The sequence below is a fragment of the Rhinolophus sinicus genome, chromosome 14 (genome assembly GCF_057876585.1).
Source record: "Rhinolophus sinicus isolate RSI-liver-muscle chromosome 14, RSI-T2T, whole genome shotgun sequence".
Lineage (NCBI taxonomy): Eukaryota > Metazoa > Chordata > Mammalia > Chiroptera > Rhinolophidae > Rhinolophus > Rhinolophus sinicus.
This window is the reverse complement of record NC_142514.1, coordinates 57,216,123-57,234,947: the sequence shown is the minus strand read 5'-3', so window position 1 is coordinate 57,234,947 and position 18,825 is coordinate 57,216,123. Positions and strand designations below refer to the sequence as shown.

General features: G+C 36.2%; 1 protein-coding gene and 1 pseudogene across 4 annotated transcripts in view; one reads left to right on the top strand and one right to left on the bottom strand.

Annotated features, from left to right (window-relative positions):
• The window catches only part of AK5 (adenylate kinase 5), a 204,352-nt gene that overhangs the window by 149,521 nt on the left and 36,006 nt on the right, over positions 1-18,825 (bottom strand). For all 4 annotated transcript variants that reach the window (XM_019743342.3, XM_019743343.3, XM_088791211.1 and 1 more), the window contains exon 6: positions 9,868-10,059. In XM_019743342.3, coding sequence (XP_019598901.3) covers positions 9,868-10,059 — 192 coding nt within the window. The remainder of the gene's footprint in view (positions 1-9,867; positions 10,060-18,825) is intronic.
• On the top strand, positions 14,762-18,424 carry LOC109453545 (small ribosomal subunit protein eS27-like pseudogene; annotated as a pseudogene).

The window sequence follows — 18,825 nt, the reverse complement described above, 5'->3', positions numbered from 1 at the left end:
TGGCCCTAACCCATTTGTCCTATTTAGACTGTAGATCTGATGACTGGAGCAGCAACAGCCATTTTGTTACTGTGAGGAAACACATTAAAGAGGGTGGAACATAAAGATAGAAGGTGCCATGGGTCCCTGAAGACACCATTAAGTCACTGGACCAGCTCTGGTTCATCCACCTCTGTACTTATTTTGACACAAGTCAAATAGATGTGTCTGTTTAAGCCACAGCTCTTTACCTATTCTGGCTGTTGTCAAACACATCCCAAATAGATAGAAATCTTTTCTTTTTGATAACCGATGACTGTGCTGTGCCTTAATTCGGCTATGTCCTCATAGCCATAAGGTATATAGGTCTGCCTGCCATGAACATAAGTGGTTCCACATATATCTATAATTTTTTACTTAAGTCATTAATTTACTCACTTGAGGAGTTATTTTGAACCTATTATTTGTGGAAAAAAGAACTGGTGATTCCATTGACCACTATCTCTTTACTTCGATTTTAATGTTACTTTAGAGTGCTTTAGCTAAACACAGTCCTTCACACATCAGTCTTCCTTCCCGATCCCCTTTCCTTTCAACTCTGCCATGAATGTTATGCAAACGGGAAATCAACATGGTTAAATTGGTAAAATTTATGTTACGTCTCCTACGTAGGTAATTTATGAGTGTAGTTTGTCCTCAGAGCTCTTTTTCAGTTGCTCCCATGTTTGCAGTCAGTTCCAGATGGTTGTAGCTGATGCCCCATGGAGAAGTAAAACCTTGTGTCACACAGTTATCATCCCAGTTTAGGCCCTTAGCCAATCCTTTCCAGCCGCTTCCTCCATTCAGTGTTTTTGCACACAGCTACCGCTTAATATTTCCAGTTCTGTCATTCCTTTGCTCAGAGCCTTTAAAAGCTTGCCGCTGCCCTCAGAACAACGCTTCCTCCTTCGCTTAGCACGGCAGTGCCTTCCCCAGTGTGAGTCCAGCACAGCTGTGCCCCTCCTTTCTAATTCTCACGACTCGGACATACACCCTCCCTGTCTTGTGTCTGTGTATAATGCCCTTCCTTCCCATTTCTGAGTTCCAGCTCTCACCTGCTCCTCAAGGTCCAGCATTGCCAGGAACGTCTTCCCTAATCGTTCCAGGAGGAGGTCATTGCCCTGCTCCTGACTCTTCCGGGCCAATCATACCTCTGTGTGTGGCACTTCCCCCTTCCTGTGCTGTGTTGTATTCGTGTTATGTATGTTTATGCCACTGACCACACACAAACGCCACAAAGGCAGACCTGGCTCCACACTATCCTTCTACTCCCTACAGCGCCTGACGTGGTCCCCTACATGGGGAAGTGTTATTGTCCGGCATGCAATAGGCCCTCGATAAAATTGAATGGACGGCTATAAAAGGACTGTCGTAATCGGAAAGAGGAACAGTAAGACTCAAAGGACTCAAAGTACAGGGCTTTGCCTGTAGCCGAGCTGCAGCTATGGCTTTACATTTGACTTGTAGAGCTGAGCAAGGTAAGAAGGTGACAGCTAGCCAAAAAGACAAGGCCCAAGAATTGCCATTTGTAGTAAAATTTCCTTCTTGTAATAATGTGCTCAGATTAATCAACTGTAGGAATTATTTTAATTATTTTACACCTGTTACCTAGTAAAATTACTTTTTAAAAACCTCTCAGTGTAATATACTAACAGAATTAATTTTCTCATTTATTCTTTCTTGAGAAACAGATATGAAGAGATTACAGCTGAAAAGAGGTGCTTATCAAACAACAAGTACCCGGAGAAAGCAGTAATGAGCTTTCTCTTTAAGATCCACAGTGCAGAAAAGTGTCATGTTTTAATGAAGGGACATCATAGCAACCACAAGTGCCACCTCTGGGGTGGGCGTCCCTGGTCTGGGCTGAAGCTCCACTGCTCTCGTTTGGGATCCTGGGCAAGGTGCACTTTCATGTGCTTTCCTTTTCTCATTTACAGAATGGAGATAATGGTAATACCAGCCTTGGGGAGATGTTGTGAGGATTAACGACCTGCCATATGTGAAGCACTTTGAGTAGAATCAAGCATTTATTAACACTCAGAAACTGTTAGCTACTGTTTTTTAAGACACCATTTACTTATAATATTTTCTTGACTGGCAAGAATTATGTGCCTGTCCTTTTTCTTTTCTTTGTCGTCTTCTTTTTCTGTCACTTAATTTAACTATAGTGCCCCCTCTCTTTAAAGATATCGATGAATTCCAATTAATTTGGTATTAAACATGAAAAAAATTTTAGCCCAAGAACTTTACCAAAAATATTATTTTCTTACTCATGTTCCCGACAAGTTTCAGTACAATGTATTAAAGTAAACTAAGACCTAATTCTAAAAGTGTGGAATGTTCGTTGACACCATTGTCAAAATTATTCTGATCACAGAGCATCTCCTGGAGAAGTGATCAGCTGAAAAATGTGTGTGTGTGTGTATTTTCCTGTCAGAAACTGTACAGTTGAAACCAGAGTTTATAGAAAGCTGTCAGCATGACATGACATTCAGCTGCCAACTATCTACTAACCTGTTTTATTGCTTTAAAAAAATTACAAGTAAAGACAAGCTGTCCTGAAAGCCAGTCTCACAGAAATAGTACAGGCCTCAACTAAAGTATTCTTAGATACACTTGTCAATACAGTTCTTGGAATTGGCCTTTTTTAAATGTGAATCTTCCAAATGCATTCGCTTGAATATCTCAATTTTATCCACATCATTTATTTCATGGTTATCATGTAAGGACCCTACTTGATACTTAAGATGATTAAAAAGTTGTTCATGGGGCTTTTTGGATTCTATTTCAAGGGTACATGGAATAATAAAACCAACAGAAACATATTTTACCTCCTTTTGGGGAAGAAATCATGCTCATTCTTTAAGTTCCTCCTAATTTTTCCTGTAAACACATGAATGAAACATCACAATGAGAGTAGTGCAATCGTTGTGGGAGAGCTCTTATCATCTGGCCTTGACCATAGGGTTTCCATGTAATCAGCATCAATTTCCCATTTTGAAAGGAGTTTTATTCGCTGAGTCATTTGATTTGCTCTCTGCCCGTGGAGAATGAACAGGACTGAACCTGTGCGAGCTTTGGGTACTGCAAAGTTGTGAGTCAGGGTTCTTGCTCGTTACCAAGACAGACAGAATACCAGAATCACCTATAAATACAGTATATGCTTATTCTCCCTGTTGTTTTGATGCTGTTTAGGATCTAGTATAATCTGCCCCAGAACTGTGGTGGATCTTACTTTGCAATAGGTGGGTTGCCACTTTGTGAGCAAATGGCTTTATCATTTCAGAGCTTTTATTTTTCTTTCTATACAAAAGATCAGAGAATGAAACTGGCATCATAGTATTTTAGCTTTTAGAAGCCACAATAATGACAGTTTATGAGAGTAATCGGATTCATTTTTCAATTTAATTCTGGGTATTTTTAAACCAGTATTACAGCGATCTATGTTAATAGGGAAATTAAATGAGCACCACTGACTAATCCATAGAGAGGTTACCTTCCTAAAGTAAGCAACAGTACTTTTTCTAGGGCAGAGCTCTCTTGCCAGCTCTGCACACAGTAGAATTGGGTAAATGCTTGTTGCCCAGACAATGCAATTTCTTATAAGCTGCTCTTTATTCAAGTCAAAAATGGGTTTTCTCATGTGACTTCTCGGCTCTCCACATGGAGGTTTTATCAGTCTCAGGTTTGATGCCAAAAGGTACTGTCTACTTAATATAAAATACTTTGGGCAACTGAAAGACAACCCAGAGGGCCATACATCCAGGCTCACATATACACCATCGTCACCCAAGTAAATATCTTCCAGAGTATATCCACAGCCTTTCTATTTATTAACCTTTGAAAACTCCTCCTTGACAATTCTCTGTCTTAATTACTAATTCCACCAAGTAAGGATTAGTGGGGGCTTTTGGTTACATGACAATGGATGTTTAAGTAGGATGTAAGTAGTGCTGGTACTTACGGGAAATACAGCTTCACTGTTACATATTACAAGTTCATCAACCTGTTAAGTATTGAGAAGCAGTAACAGAATTTTCCTCCTCATAATTTTACGAGAATGGGTTTGTTTGGGTAAACTGTTATCAAGTGTTTTCATTGCCTTTCTTGAGTTGTGTCTTAGGTGAGTTGTGGAATCCGCTGAGGGTTTATGCTGTTTAGGTTTCTTTTCCTCTTCCCTGAGCAGAGATGCTGGTGGAGATGGGAATAATGAACCAATGGCTGCCCACTGAGAGTTTAGGAATAAGTGTACTTGCATTTTAAATGTTAGTGTTGATTCACATGAAACTTGAAGTTAATTAACAAATGACTATTTAGCAGTTCTAAATTACCTTTCACCATTCTTGTTTGTTTTCCCTTTGACTATGAGTATCTGCTGGATGGGAATTACATAGTTTTGGTGGTAAATTTGAAATCTATAATGGGTGTATTCTGAAACTTGAAGGAAGTCATACAGGGAAAATTAAGCAAATTTAGTGTAAATGACTTATTTGGAGCTCAAGGACAATGTCTGACGACTCAATAATAGTGTGGGATTGAGAAGGATGTATTTTCTATGTCAGGGGTTCCCCAGCACTGATGCCAGTTTGTGATGAAGTGCTCTCTAACCCACAGCAAAATGAGAAAAATAAGGCAAATATTGGGTGTTTTTCTTAAAGCCAAAAAGATTCATTTAGAGACTTTATTTGGAGTTATATCATGCCTAATTTTTTTGTGCTAAAAGTATCCCTTTTTAAATAATGGCAATTATAGATTTTTTTTTCCTGCCCTCAGTAAAATAAAAAAAGCCAACTAGGGAAATGACAAAACAACAATAAGATACCACTACACACCTATTAGAATGGCCAAAACTCAGAGAACACTGACAACACCGAATGCTGCCGAAGATGCGGAGCAACAGGAACTCTCTTTCATTGCTGGTGGGACTGCAAAATGGTGCAGCCACTTTGGAAGTCAGTTTGGTCGTTTCTTATAAAACTAACCATACACTTATGTTACCATCCAGCAATCGTGCTCCTTGGTGTTTATCCAGGTGAACTGAAAACTTATGTCCACACAAAAGCCTGCACATGGATGGGTATTAATAGTATTATAATCACCAAAACCTGGAAGCAACTGAGATGTCCTTCAGCAGGTGAATGAATAAACTGTAGTAAAAACAGACAATGGAATATTATTCAGCACTAAAAAGAAATGAGCTTTCGAGCCATGAAATGACATGGAGGAAACTTAAATGCATATTACTAAGTGAAAGAAACCAATCTGAAAAGGCTACATACTGTAAGAGTACAATTCCATGACATTCTGGAGAAAGCAAAGCTATGGAGACAGTAAAAAGGTCAGTGGTTGTCAGGGTCAATGTAGGGGGCTGGGGGGAGGTGGAGAGGCATGAAGAGGTGGAGCACAGAGGATTTTTTAGGGCAGTGAAAATATTCTGTATGATATTGTAATGATGGATACATGTTATACATTCCTTCAAACCCATAGGAAATGCAACACCAAGAGTGAACATGAACCCTAACGTAAACTATGGATTTGGGGTAATTATGATGTGTAGGTCCATCAATTGTAACAGATGCACCACTCTGGTGGGGGATGTTTTTAATGGGGGAGGTTGTGCATACTCATATATGGGAGCAGGGAGTATATATGGGCAATCTCTATAGCTCCCTCTCAAATTTGCTGTGAACCTCAAACCGCTCTAAAAATTAAAGTCATTTTTAGGGGAAAAAGCCAACTTCATCTTAACCCAATTAAAAAAAATTTTTTTCTGCTCTATTAAACATTAGGAAATCACTGGTCTATGTGCCCTTGTTATACGTCAAGGTGGTTTATAATTAGTCCCTCACCAAATTTCCCAGGAAAATTGGTGTTGGTGAACAAGAAATAATCCTGATATTAACATTTTTCAGCCTATGCCTTTCCTGGCTGAAGCAATCCAGTCAGTAAATCTGGGTATTCATTAGTAGACCTCTCAAACATCCTATGACTAAAGCTTACTTTTCATGTAAGTTATGCTTCTCTTGCTTCCTCCTATAAAAAGTCCAGAAGAAAAACAACTATTTGCTTACTTCACACCTAAAGCTAAATATGGACTTTCACTGATTACCACCCATCTTAAGTAGAGTTTGTTCAATGTACTCGTTTGTGCAACCATTTCCCTGGCAAGTTGCACACATGTTATTCCGACTGAGTAGAATATCCAATGGCACAATGCATTTTGGAAAATACCATAAATATTACATCTTACCATATTATTTTTAGGCATTTTAAAACACCCTTTCTTAAAAAAATTAAACAAAGCTACATATATATTTTACAGAGTTCATTAAATTCACAAAGTCTTGACCTGTCTTAACTAATGCTATTTCTTAAAAAAGGGGTTCGAACTTAGTGAAGACGATAAAAACAAAAGCTAGTGGGTTTTTTTTTTTTTACAGGTTTAAAACAAAAAATTATCACTAAACAAATGTACTATCGAGGCTTTAAAAATCTATAAAAGACGAATTATTGTTCGAGTTACATAGTTTCATCAACTCCACGTGCTCCAAAATGTTATAAGACACAGCTTACTCAGTAAGACTCAATAAGCAGCTTTCCTAGTCTCAGTAACACTCAAACAAACTTTGAAGAAAACTTCTGACAAACTTTGGGAACCCACAGCATCCTAATCATTAATTAGAAGCATCAAGCTCTAAAAGGCGTGATGAGCAATTACATTCAATCTTAATGGTAAGTTAAAAAAACAACATATAAGCTTGTTTGAAAAGATTCTATGAAGTCCCTAATAGAGTAGTCTTGTGACATCATATCATTTAATACCTACACAGATGGCTGTATGTAGACAAGTGCAATAAAAAAGTAAAAATGAAGGGAACCACATAAACAACATACAGTATTCAAGCAATAGCATGTTTTCCCTGGCTATTTTGATCAGGTTTTCTCTTCAGTCAAACTAGTTCTTTTATAACAAACAAACAAACCCTAGTTTTTTTCTTTAGTCAAATTTATCAACAGATAGAGAATGATGAAGTACAAAAGGAAAAACAATGCGGTGACATCTGTTAAAATTCAACTACATTATTCAATCACTATATGCCTTAATTACATGGATGATTAGAAGTTAAAGAAAACACTGGCACAGTTTTATAACTGATTCATAGACACATTTAAAGGAAAAAATGAATTTGGCATGAAGTTTTTAAAACCTAACTTCTTCATTTTGGATTCCTTCAATAATCAATCTAAGGGAGAAAAAGCAACAGAGTACCCTCAAAGAGCACAGAACTGTTACTGGTAAGTATGGGTTCCAAAAGATGGGCCTTAGAGGGAGAAGAAGAGAGGAAGAAATAAAAAAATTATAAAGTAAATATTAATTATTTAAATTGCACAACATTCCAGGCATTGTTGTAAGTACTTAATATCCATTTACTCCTCACAATTACCGTGAGGTAGGATCAACGATTACACACATTTTACAGGTCAGGCATCTGAGTCACAGAAAAGCTAAGTAACCTGCAGAAGGTCACACAGGTACAGGTGGTGAAGCTGGACTCTGAACCAGGCAACGTGGCTCCATGGTGCATTTTAAACACGTCCTCTGAATTGCCACCGTCTGCCACGTTACAAGCGTTCTCTCATCTCACCCGTGTAACAACATTACACGGCAAGTAACAATACCTCCAATTATGGATGAAGACCAAGTTATAGGGCACCATGAATTTATTAAATGGCAGTGCAACTGATATTCCAAGTGAGAGATTTCAGATTTCAAAGCCCTAGGGAAGAGGAGCATCAAGATGACGTTTCTCAACTGGACGGAAGACGGATGTGAGTGAGCTCTGTGGTCCTTAAGAAGAAGCAAAAGAAAAAAAAAAAAAAAAAAACTACAGAGAAAAGGAAATATCTGTGTTGGATCTATTAACCCTCAGATTTTTATTAAAATCGTTAAATGCTTGTGATTAATAAGGATAACGATTTGTATTATTTAACTCATCTTTACAAGCTGAAATCCTCCCAAACATATTTTAATTGTAAGAGTGAACGATGATCCAGGTTTTGAAGGAGGACATGTGGTTTCAGGAAGCAACACTTGCTGCTTTGTCAGACTAAATTTTCAAATTATATTCCCCAGAGCTTAGCCTGTGTTTGTGCTCACCACTTTTCAAAAGGTGACTTTCCAAGGCAAGTCTTCTCCGGATAATTAGAAGCGTTTATCTTAAAGCACATTTGGTTTTAGCAGTGAGGTGACACGCTGTCATCCACATTGTTACCGACTCCCTCAATTAGAGGCAACAGCGTTTCACTTCCATGCAAAATATTAGTAAATTAACAATCCCCACTCTGCATTCATTGGGGAAATCTGCTCTGCTTGTGATGACGAACGTGACAAGCAGGGAGTAAGCAGAGACTCTCCACTAATACCTTTAAGCCTTGCAAACATCAATTAAAACTCTGGCTCCGCACCTTCTCGTTGGAGGTTTGGTCTGTTGGGTAAATTTATTTTTTTTAAGACACAATGAGGAGTCGTCAGCATTGGTGACTTGAAAGAGAAACAAGCAGTAATCCCAACACAAAACAGCCACAGAAACAGGCACCCTGATTTTTCTGGAAGCTTTCCCGTTAATCAATATCTCTTTTGTACCATAAAATGAACTGTGGCATTGTGAATAGTTTTCAGAGCAGATTTACAATTGTCTGACATGACAACTTTGACTCAAAGAGCAAATTCTAATAAATACTTCTTTATCGTGCTAAAAAAGACTGCAAAGAGATTACCATTCAAATGTCGTGACATTCTCTTTCAGATCTAAGGGCATCTTAGTCTAATGAAGAGATTGTTAACCCAGTAACTGTTAGGTCACAGGAGCTCTATGGATGGGCTTCAGTAGATTTACCTAAAATTTGTGAAAAACGTGTATTTTATTGGGATAAGCATGGTCATTTTTTATCAGATTCTCTACGGAAGCTTGTAACCCATTTGACAAGAAACTCTGGTCTGGTGAAAAAGACTGAGGGGAGCGCTCTGCTGAGGTCTGCCTCCATCGTGACCGTCATGGAGTTGTCCCAGTTTTGGTGTCCTTTGTAAAATGCTGTCTTCAGGTGGCCTATGTTCCGCTTTATCACCTGTGTTTTAATCTATGATGTTTGTAGGGATCATAAATTTAGCTGAATTTTTACCTCTAACTTCCTATATTCTAATAATTATATTAACTAATGATTCAGCCTCATCCTTCATTGACACGTTGAGTATCATTAACCACAAAACAAACAAAACATTTATGAAGATACTAATATTTGCATTGTATCAATGGAGCGGAAAGATCAACACCTTCGATTCTGAGACAGTATCACTTCTTCATGACAAGTCAAACCCTTAGGAAAACTTTTTTATGCCATCAGACTCTCATTTCTTTATGTGGTACAGTATGATAAAGCCTAACTTAGCAATTTAAGTCTAATATAGCACTGTGTCAACTGTGTTTTTAAGTATATCAATTTTATTAGATTTCCAAAGACAGAAAAGTTGAGAAACTGGGCAAGTATTGCTTAAAATTATACAAAAATTATTTCAAAATCCTATTTTTTTAAAAAACTTATTTGGGAGCTACAGAATTCTAGCCAAGGTTAAAAATTCACTTTTATAAAATCAAACTAAAATGAAAGTATTTTTTAAAAATCATGATGGCTTAATAAAGGTAAATCAGGTCAAAATTATCAGTTTTTTCGTTGAATCTGCACCCAAGAAAAGCACTTTTTTAATGTAAAGATTTCTAACCGAGAAAAAGGCTAATGAGAGATCTGAAAGATCACTTTTGTACTACACATATAAAACTATAGCTAACTTACGGTCATGATGAGCCCTCTTTCCTGGAAGTATTTAACCAGTGGAGCAGCATTCTGTTTGAAGTTCATTAGTCTCCTTTGGGTAGCTTTCAGATTGTCATCAGGACGCCCCTGTTGCTCTGCACGCTTCAGTAATCTTTCTTTGAGCCTCTGATTGGCGCAAGCCAGGAACACCACCAAATCGGGAGTACAGATCTGTGGAGAGCATCAAACAAGTAGCCAGGCATTCAACGTACCAACCAATGCAAACGCAGGCAGCAGCATTCATCTCTTTTGGTTCTGTTGCAGCTGCCATACTTCTGTGTTTTTCCCCAGCACATTTCCAGGGCTATCGCTCTACACAATGCTAGGAGGAGCCATTGCCCCTACAGTGCATGGAGCACCCCAACCCACACAGCCATCCATATACAGTGACCCTATTTATTTCAGGAAAATAGTTTTTGTTTATGCTCAAATATGTGTCCTGGTTGAATTAAGAATAATATAGGCCAAACTTTGCCAAATGTGACCTGATTTTAGAGGACTATTGGGCCACAGAGGTTGTTGATAGTAAATAAGTACTGCTGCTATTACTATGATTTGATGTCCTTTTAAAAGTATCTACTGTATGCTAGGCCCAGTGCTAAGTTATTTCCTATGCTATTGCTAAACTTCACAGTAGTCTGCCAGGTAAATATTACTTCCATTTTACAGATGAGTAAACTGAGGCTCTGAGAAATTAAGTACTTGTCTGAGGCCATATGCTCAGTAAGGTCAAAGTTGATATTTGAACATAGGTCTCTCTGGAGTAAGGCCTGTGTTCCTTCCACTATTACAAAACATCAAATGGCCCAAAGACCTTTGTGAATTTCTGAAAATACCAAGAATGACATGGAAAGAACCTGTGAAATAAGCAGTTTTTATTTAACTCAATTAGAACTACTATTGCATTTAAAAGGTAACATGGTCATATAAAGTGAATGTGGCTTCTTGTTGAAGATGGGAAAAAGACATGAAAGGCAGTTTTGCGTGGTGGTTTAAAGCAATAATCTCCAAAAATTTTTATTGCATCCTCACATTAGTAAATTATTTGAGTATACACCCCAATAAATATATACTTATTAATTTATAAATTATGCATGTATGTATGATATGCATGCATTACCACACTAACATAGGGTACATGTTGTAAAATACAGTCATCCCTTGGTATCATCTGCGGGGGATTGGTTCCCGGACACCCACAATACCAAAATCCAAGGATGCTCATGTTCTCATATAAAATAGTGTTGTATTTGCATGTAACCTAAGCACATCCTCCCCTACACTTTAACTCACTCCTAGATTACTTGTAATACCTAATACAATGTAAATACCATATAAATAGTTGACATACTGGATTGTTTAAGGAACAAGAACAAGGAAAAAAGTTCATGTACAGACATGTTCAACATGTTCAATACAGATGCAATTAGCGTAGATCTAACTACAGAATACACATCAACAATAATGTAACATTTAAAAAAGAACATTTTTCATCTGTGGTTGGTTGAATCCGTAGATGTGGGACATGTGGATACAGAGGGCAAAGTATGTACAAAAATACAATTTAAAAAGCATGAGTTATAATAATCTTAATTTTCATATTTTCTTCTCACATCACAGCAGTTTGCCTTGTGCTCTCTGAATAGCATTGGTTAGAAAATGGACTCTGGAGACTGGAAATACGGATTCCAGTTTTTGCTCTTGGACTTACCGGCTGAGCAATGGGCATATAACATAACTTTGCTAAACCTCCGTCCTCCCCCTGTCAATAGTGATACACAAACCTACCTCCCTGAGTTACTATGAAAATTAAATAAGATAATGTATGTAAAATATACAGCACAAACTTGATCCATGTGCTCAATAAATTTTAGCTACATTTATTATTACTTGATTTCCAAGATTCTATGTTGCTCTAGTTCTCCTTTAACTTTTTTATTTTATTTTATGTTATGTTATTTTATTTTTTGTTTGCCTCCATTTCTTTCCTCCTCAAACCCACAAGTGGGGCTGTCCCCAAGGCTTAGGTCATTTTTTTTTTTTTCCCCTCCTCACTCTCATTCTCTTCTCATTCTCTCAGTGCCCTTCCATTCTTCTGGTTTCAACCACTACCCTTTGTTGATGGATTCCAAATCTACATTTTCAGCACTGACTTTCAACAGTGCTTAAATCCTATATTGTCAAATGCCTATAATGACAGCTCTACCTACCTGTAAATCTTAATGTTTTATTTGTGAGTCAGCAAGGCCAAAATAAATCTGAGCCCATTTTTACCTAAATGAAATTCCCATATTGTTTGTGTATTTATTTTTTATGGTAGCAACACTATTTTCCCAAATCTCTGAGCTAGAAGCCTTCGTAGCATTTCTAGCCCTTATCACAACTTCAGTCTCTATTACCATTGCCTATGGATTTTGCCATTCAGACTTCTTTTGCCCCAATTCCACTGCCAGTGTGTACGCACAGGCACATACTACTTACTACATAGCATAAGTGAGTAAGAGCATGAATTTTAGGATCAGATTGTCGTGAATTTGAATCTAGAATCTGCCATCTGTTAGTTGTTTGTCCTTGGGCAAATGATTCAATTTCTCTGAACCTCAGTTTTCTCAAGTGTAAAATAAGGGAAAAACTCCCCATCTCAGTAGCTTAGTAATTCCCAGTTAAAAAAAAAAAATGTTCTAAATAACTTTTGAGAAATCTTAACGATTTAGAAAATCACTCTGTAATTTGTGTGTGATATATAGATATTATCCGAAGTTAAAACTTTTTTCAAAAATTATAAAATTCATACTTACTGAAATCTTTGGTAACATTTAGCCTTACCCAATATAACAAATGATATCCTTTTCAACTGACTCTAAATAGATTATATAAGGGAGAAGACAAATAAATTAAAATGACATTATATTGTGCTTGGTTTGGTCATAATGTACATTAAAAGATGGAAAAACCCTGACCTACTAACTGTACTGAATGCAGATAAAAACTTGCATTTGGAAATTCTTATAGTTTGCATTTTAAAAAATTAAATGGTTTAGGTTAATATATTTTATATTTTGTTTCAGACCTCAGTGTAAGTGTTTCTCACTACATAACACAATGATACACTTATATATGTAATCATGACTATATTTTGTCTTTTACTATTGGCTTTTGAAATATTAGAGACAGCTTGAAAGACATATAAGATTTTTTGTTTACACTTTGAATAAAATTGGATTTGTTTATCTTTTTAAATCAATCGACCTTTTAAAAAAGCAGTTTTAGGTTTACAGAAAGCTTGAGTGGAATATCTAAGATTTTTGATCAACGAATGCGCCTTCAGGTCTGATAAAGATGCCTTTGAAGTGCATCTGCAAAGTTGCTCAGTTTGCTAATTGTGACTAACTTGCTGTCTTTCCTTGGTATAAATTAAACAATAGATAACTAGGAATAAAAATAATAAAAATGTAGAAGACACCAGACCACGTTAGCAGCTAGGGACAGCCAGCTGATTGATCAACAGAGTGACAGCTGCCAGAAGCATGCCCATCCTTCTAATAACCACCATAGGGCCTTAAGTTCTCCTGACAGAGCTCCATTTTAAAGGAAAAATATTTAAATTGTCTGCTCTTTCCCCAAAATGTAAAGTAGAAGCAGACATTATTCTGTTCCAAAAGGTGTGAAGCCCCTAGAAAGTTTTCATGAAATTCACTTGTGAAATGCTGAAAAGTCTCAACAAACAAAGTGAATCCTTGGCACACCTTTTCTCAGCTTATGTTCTCAAAATACGTTTGCTGATTGAATAATTGAGTGAATACATACATAAATAAGAATGAAAGCTGAGATATTGCTTTAGTCCTCATGGAAGTAAACTTCCCAACTGCTGTTATTGTTCCTCCCAGCGAATCAATTAAATTAACCTTTTTTCCCTTTTCACTATATAGACAAATCAATATTCTTCTATCCATTTTCGTAAAGTCCGTAGCTGAGTGTTTACTCTGTGAAAAAGAACTTGTGATTGCCTTTGATAAGCAACGTTGTGTTGATTCGCTGTGTCAGAATGCAAAGTGAGCTTATTTTAATACTCCGCGTTCTTAATTGTCAGCACTTTTGACTGCCCTACTCTTTATGAAGATGTGTTAGAAGGCCTATACTCCATAATTCAGATCACACTGTCAGAAACCAGGAAGCAAAGTTCTAAAGCTAGATGGGGGTGGGGAAGAAGAGAGATCACAGCTGGAACAAAAAATTGGAATCACAGAAACTAAGAGATGGAAAAAAAGTTGGAGGTTATATAACCTAAATGAATGCCAAACCTGTAATCTTCTCCACAATCTCTTGACAAGTGATTTTTAAGCTTGAACCTTTAAACTTGAATGTTCTTGTGAACATTTGTTGTGATGGGTACTTGCTCCTTAAAAGGCAGCACCTTTCATTACTGGATGAGTCTAATAATTGGGAATTTTGTTCTAATGCTGGGATAAAATTTGCTTCCTTATTCTGCCTAAAGGGAAAATGTAAAATAAATTATTTCTTTCACCCCTCAAATACTTATTGAACGTACACCACTATCACAGAGGCTAGATCATAAAAAGAAAAAAGAATAGATAACTGGACTTCATTATCATTTAAAATGGAGATAATTTCTGGGCAGAGCTTTTAACAGACTATGGGGCTGAGGGACAAAAACTGTAATACAGAGTCCACCAAGGAGGAACTCTAGAAAATACTATTGCTGTCCCCTAGGCTTTTGGTTTGAATTCTAAAGAGCTATACCATTGGAGTATATGTGAACCAGCCCTCATAGGACTAAATCCCATTTAGAATCATCCCAAATCTTCACTATACTGTGGTGATTAAATGTGTTTAACAGCAGTTGTCCCTTGGCATGTTACCTCCTGATTCTGAAAAGAGAATTGGTGAACTAAAAGGTCAGCAGAAAATATCCAGAATGAAGTAAAGGAGAGGAAGGGGCAGGGAAAAGTACAGAAAAGAACAAAAGAGACATATGAGACAATGGTTAGAAAGTTTCAGAAGAAGAGTGAAAAATGAAGAAGCAGTGTTTGAAAATATAATAGCTAAGAATTTTCCAAACTCACAATGTCAAGTCCCAGATTCAAGAAGCAATGTAAAAACCAAGAAAACAAACAGAAACCTCAGATCTAAGCCCATCATTGTAAAACTGTTGAAAGTCTAAACAGACAAATTCTTTAAAAAAAGAAAAAAGGAAATGAAAGATTACTTTCAGAGGAACAACAATAAGACAGATAGCTACATTTTCAAAAGAAACAACGACAACCAGAAAACAATGAAACAATATCTTTGAAGTGCCAATACAAAATAACTACCAACCTAGGTTTCTAGATCCAGGAAAAATCTTTCAAAATGAAAAGTAAATACAGACATTTTCAAACAAACAAAAACTGAGAGAATTTGTGATTAAGAATTCTACACTAACATAAATATCACAGAAGATTCTTTAGATAGAAGAAAAACAATCCAAGATAGAAAGTTGACCCAGGGGAATGAATGAAGGTCAATGAAATGACAAATATGTGGGTAAATCTAAATAAATATTGATCATGTAAAAAGAGTACTGCAAGTATTTTGTGGTTTTTAATAATAAAGATTAGTTATGAGGCAGGTAAATTAAGTTCAGTTGTTCTAAGGTCTTATTCAGAAAGTGGTGAAAGTATTGATTTCTATGAGTCGTTCATAAATTAACGATGCATGGCATAATCCCTAGCATGGGAGTCAGCAAACTTCTGTCAAGCGCCAGATAGCAAAGATTTTAGGCTTTGCAGGCCATGTGGTCTAGTAGCATGAAAACAGCCATAGACAGGAAAGCAAGAGTGAGAGACTGGGGTGAATGCAGAGGAGGAGGGCAAGCTAAAGCCAAGGTGCAAGGGTGAGTTAGTCACTACGACAGGACACTGGGACTCTGGGACTTCATTACTGATCCAAGCATCCAACTCAAAATGGTAAAAAAAGAAAAATTAGATCTTTTTAGATCTACTAAAAAGTGGAAGGATGGAAAGATAAAGAACAGAAATCAATAAAATATAAAATAAAGATACTATAACTAAGGGGTTGGTTTTTTAAAAAGACTCACAAAATTGATTCTCCCTGGTAAAACTAATCAAGAAAAAGAGAAAAGGCACAAATAAATACTGAAATTAAAAAGCCATTGAAATGATAAAAGAGGATATTAAGAATAACTTCATGAAAACAAGTTGGAAAGCTTCTATGAAATGCACAAATTTCTAGAAAAACACAACTCTCCAAAATTGACAAAAGAATTAAACAGAGAATCAGAATGCCTCTATATTTATGAAAGATATTAAATCCATAATTCAAAACTCTCACACAAAGAAAACTCCAGACCCTGCTGGCTTCACCAGATGCCAATCTAACAGAAACCCTTACATTAAATATAAAAGGAGGGAATACTTCCCGATTCATTGTAGGATGCCAGCATTGTCTTGTGTCCAAAGCTTGACAAGGACATTAGAAAAAAGAAAAATTATAGGCCAATCGCACTCACGAACATAAATGTAAAAATTCTAAGTAAAATGTTAGTAAATGAACTCATCAACATATAAAAAGGATTATGTATGTCATGACCAATTTGGGTTTATTTCATGAATGAAAAATTGGTTTACCTTTCAAAATCAAGCACTGTATTTTACCAAACTAACAGAATACTAGGGAAAAATCATATGACCATCTTAACAATTAAATAAATATGGGAAAAGCATTTGGTAAAACAATATTCATTCATGATTAATACTCTTATCAAACTAGGAATTCAAGAGAACATCTGATAAAGAAGCTGATAAAGAACAAATACATAAAATTTATAGCAAGCATCATACTTAATTGGGAAATGCTGAAACTTTCCCTCTGAGATGAAACAAAGATGCCTAATGTCACTACTTCTAGTTAACAATGTCATGAAGATATTTAGATAGTACAATAAGAGATAAAAAAGAAATAAAACATAGGATTGGAAATAAAGAACTATGAAGTCATTTTAGACAATATGATTTTACTCGTAACATAGCCAAAAGAATTTAAAAACCATTAGAATAAATGTGTGAATTTAACATAGTCTGCTTACAAGGGCACTATACCAAAATCAATTTTATTTCTATCAGCTAGCAATAAACAATTTTAAAATGAAACAAAAATGCTACTTAAATAACCAAATGAAAACCAACAAAAAACAAATCACTTAATTACCTAGGGGACTATCTAATGAAAAATGGTATAAAAATACCACACAGACCTTGACATAAATTAAAGATTTAAGTAAATGAGGCATATGCCATATTCATGAATGGAAAACTTAATATCATGAAATATGTCAATTTTTCCTAAATTGATCTCTAAATTCCTCATAATCCCTAAATTCCAGCAGTGTGTGTGTGTGTGTGTGTGTGTGTGTGTGTGTGTGTGTGTATTGAAAAGTTGACACTGAAATTTATTTGGAAATGCAGAGGGCCAAGAGTAGCCAAGGCGATCTTCAAGATAATTTTGAGGAAAAGAATAAACTGATACATCTTACTGTCAGATGATGGGACTTATTACAAATCTACAGTAATTAGACTGTGTGGTATAGGTTTTAAGGAAGACTAGAAATCATTTGTAACAGAGAGAGAACCCAGAAACAGATCTACTGCCCAAATATATGAGCATATGGTTTACAGCAAAGGTGGCTCTGCGATGCAGTGGAAAAAGTCTTTTCAGTAAATGGTACTGGAACAATTTGATTTTCATATGGAAAACAGTGACTCTTGACTCCCGACATATCGTATTATATGACATGCAAAGTCATTCCAAAAGGATTTTCAGATCTACATGTGAAAAGTAAAATGATAAAGATTTTATAAGATAACATATAAGACAATAGCTTCTAGACCTTAGCGTAGACAGAATTTCTTAAATAGGACCCTATCCACAATGAAAAGTTTGGTAAATTTGAAGTTTGGCTTTAATTTTTTAAAAATTATGTATTAAAATACACTATTAAGAGAATGAAAATGCCAGCTACACAGTGGGAGGAGAGATTTGCAACACATATAACCAATAACGGGCTTGTTTTGAAAATACAGAACGAATTCCTAAACATCATTAAAACAAAACAAAACAGAAAGCATAATAGAAAAATGGGCAAGAGACTTGAACCAGCATTTTCATAAAAGAGGATATCCAAATGACAAATGGGTTGAAAAGGTGCCCACTCATTAATAATCCAGGAAATGCAAATTGGACCTACATAGCAACCAGAATGACTAAAATTAAAAATACCAGAGATCTGTTCAGGCTGGGCTTGTGAAAAGATCAACATACCTTTGGCTAGAGGTTTACTACATCCATCCTCGGAAGAAGAAAAGAAAAAAGCATAAAAAGAAACAGCTAGTTCAAAGTCCAAATTCTTTCTTATTTTATGGATGTAAAATGTCCAGGTTGTTCAACAGTGTTGTGCCAGCTGACAGGAGGAAAGACCAGACTCACAGAAGGGTGTTCATTTAGAAGGAGGCAACACTAATGATCCATACAACTTCCTGAATTTCTTATAGCACAGGAAGCCTTGTCCATTCACTAATTCTAGTTAATCTGCCGAGATAATATAATTTTATTTAATTTTGTAAGTACACAACAGTGATCGCTCCTATTTTGGTGTCAGTTTTTCAATAAAGTTTTAATTATGGGCAAAAATAAATACTAACAATACCAAATGTTAACAAGAATATACAGCAATGGGAGCAAGTTTGTTTTAACTCCTCAAACAGCACACTTGTACCTAGTCTGTGCTAGATTCGATTCTATGCTCCCAGGACTAGCAATGAGCATACATCAGGTATGTTCTTGCTCCAACAGAGCTTATGCCTAATTGGCAGAGACAAACTTTAATCAAAGAATCTCACAAGTAAATATAAGACTGTAACT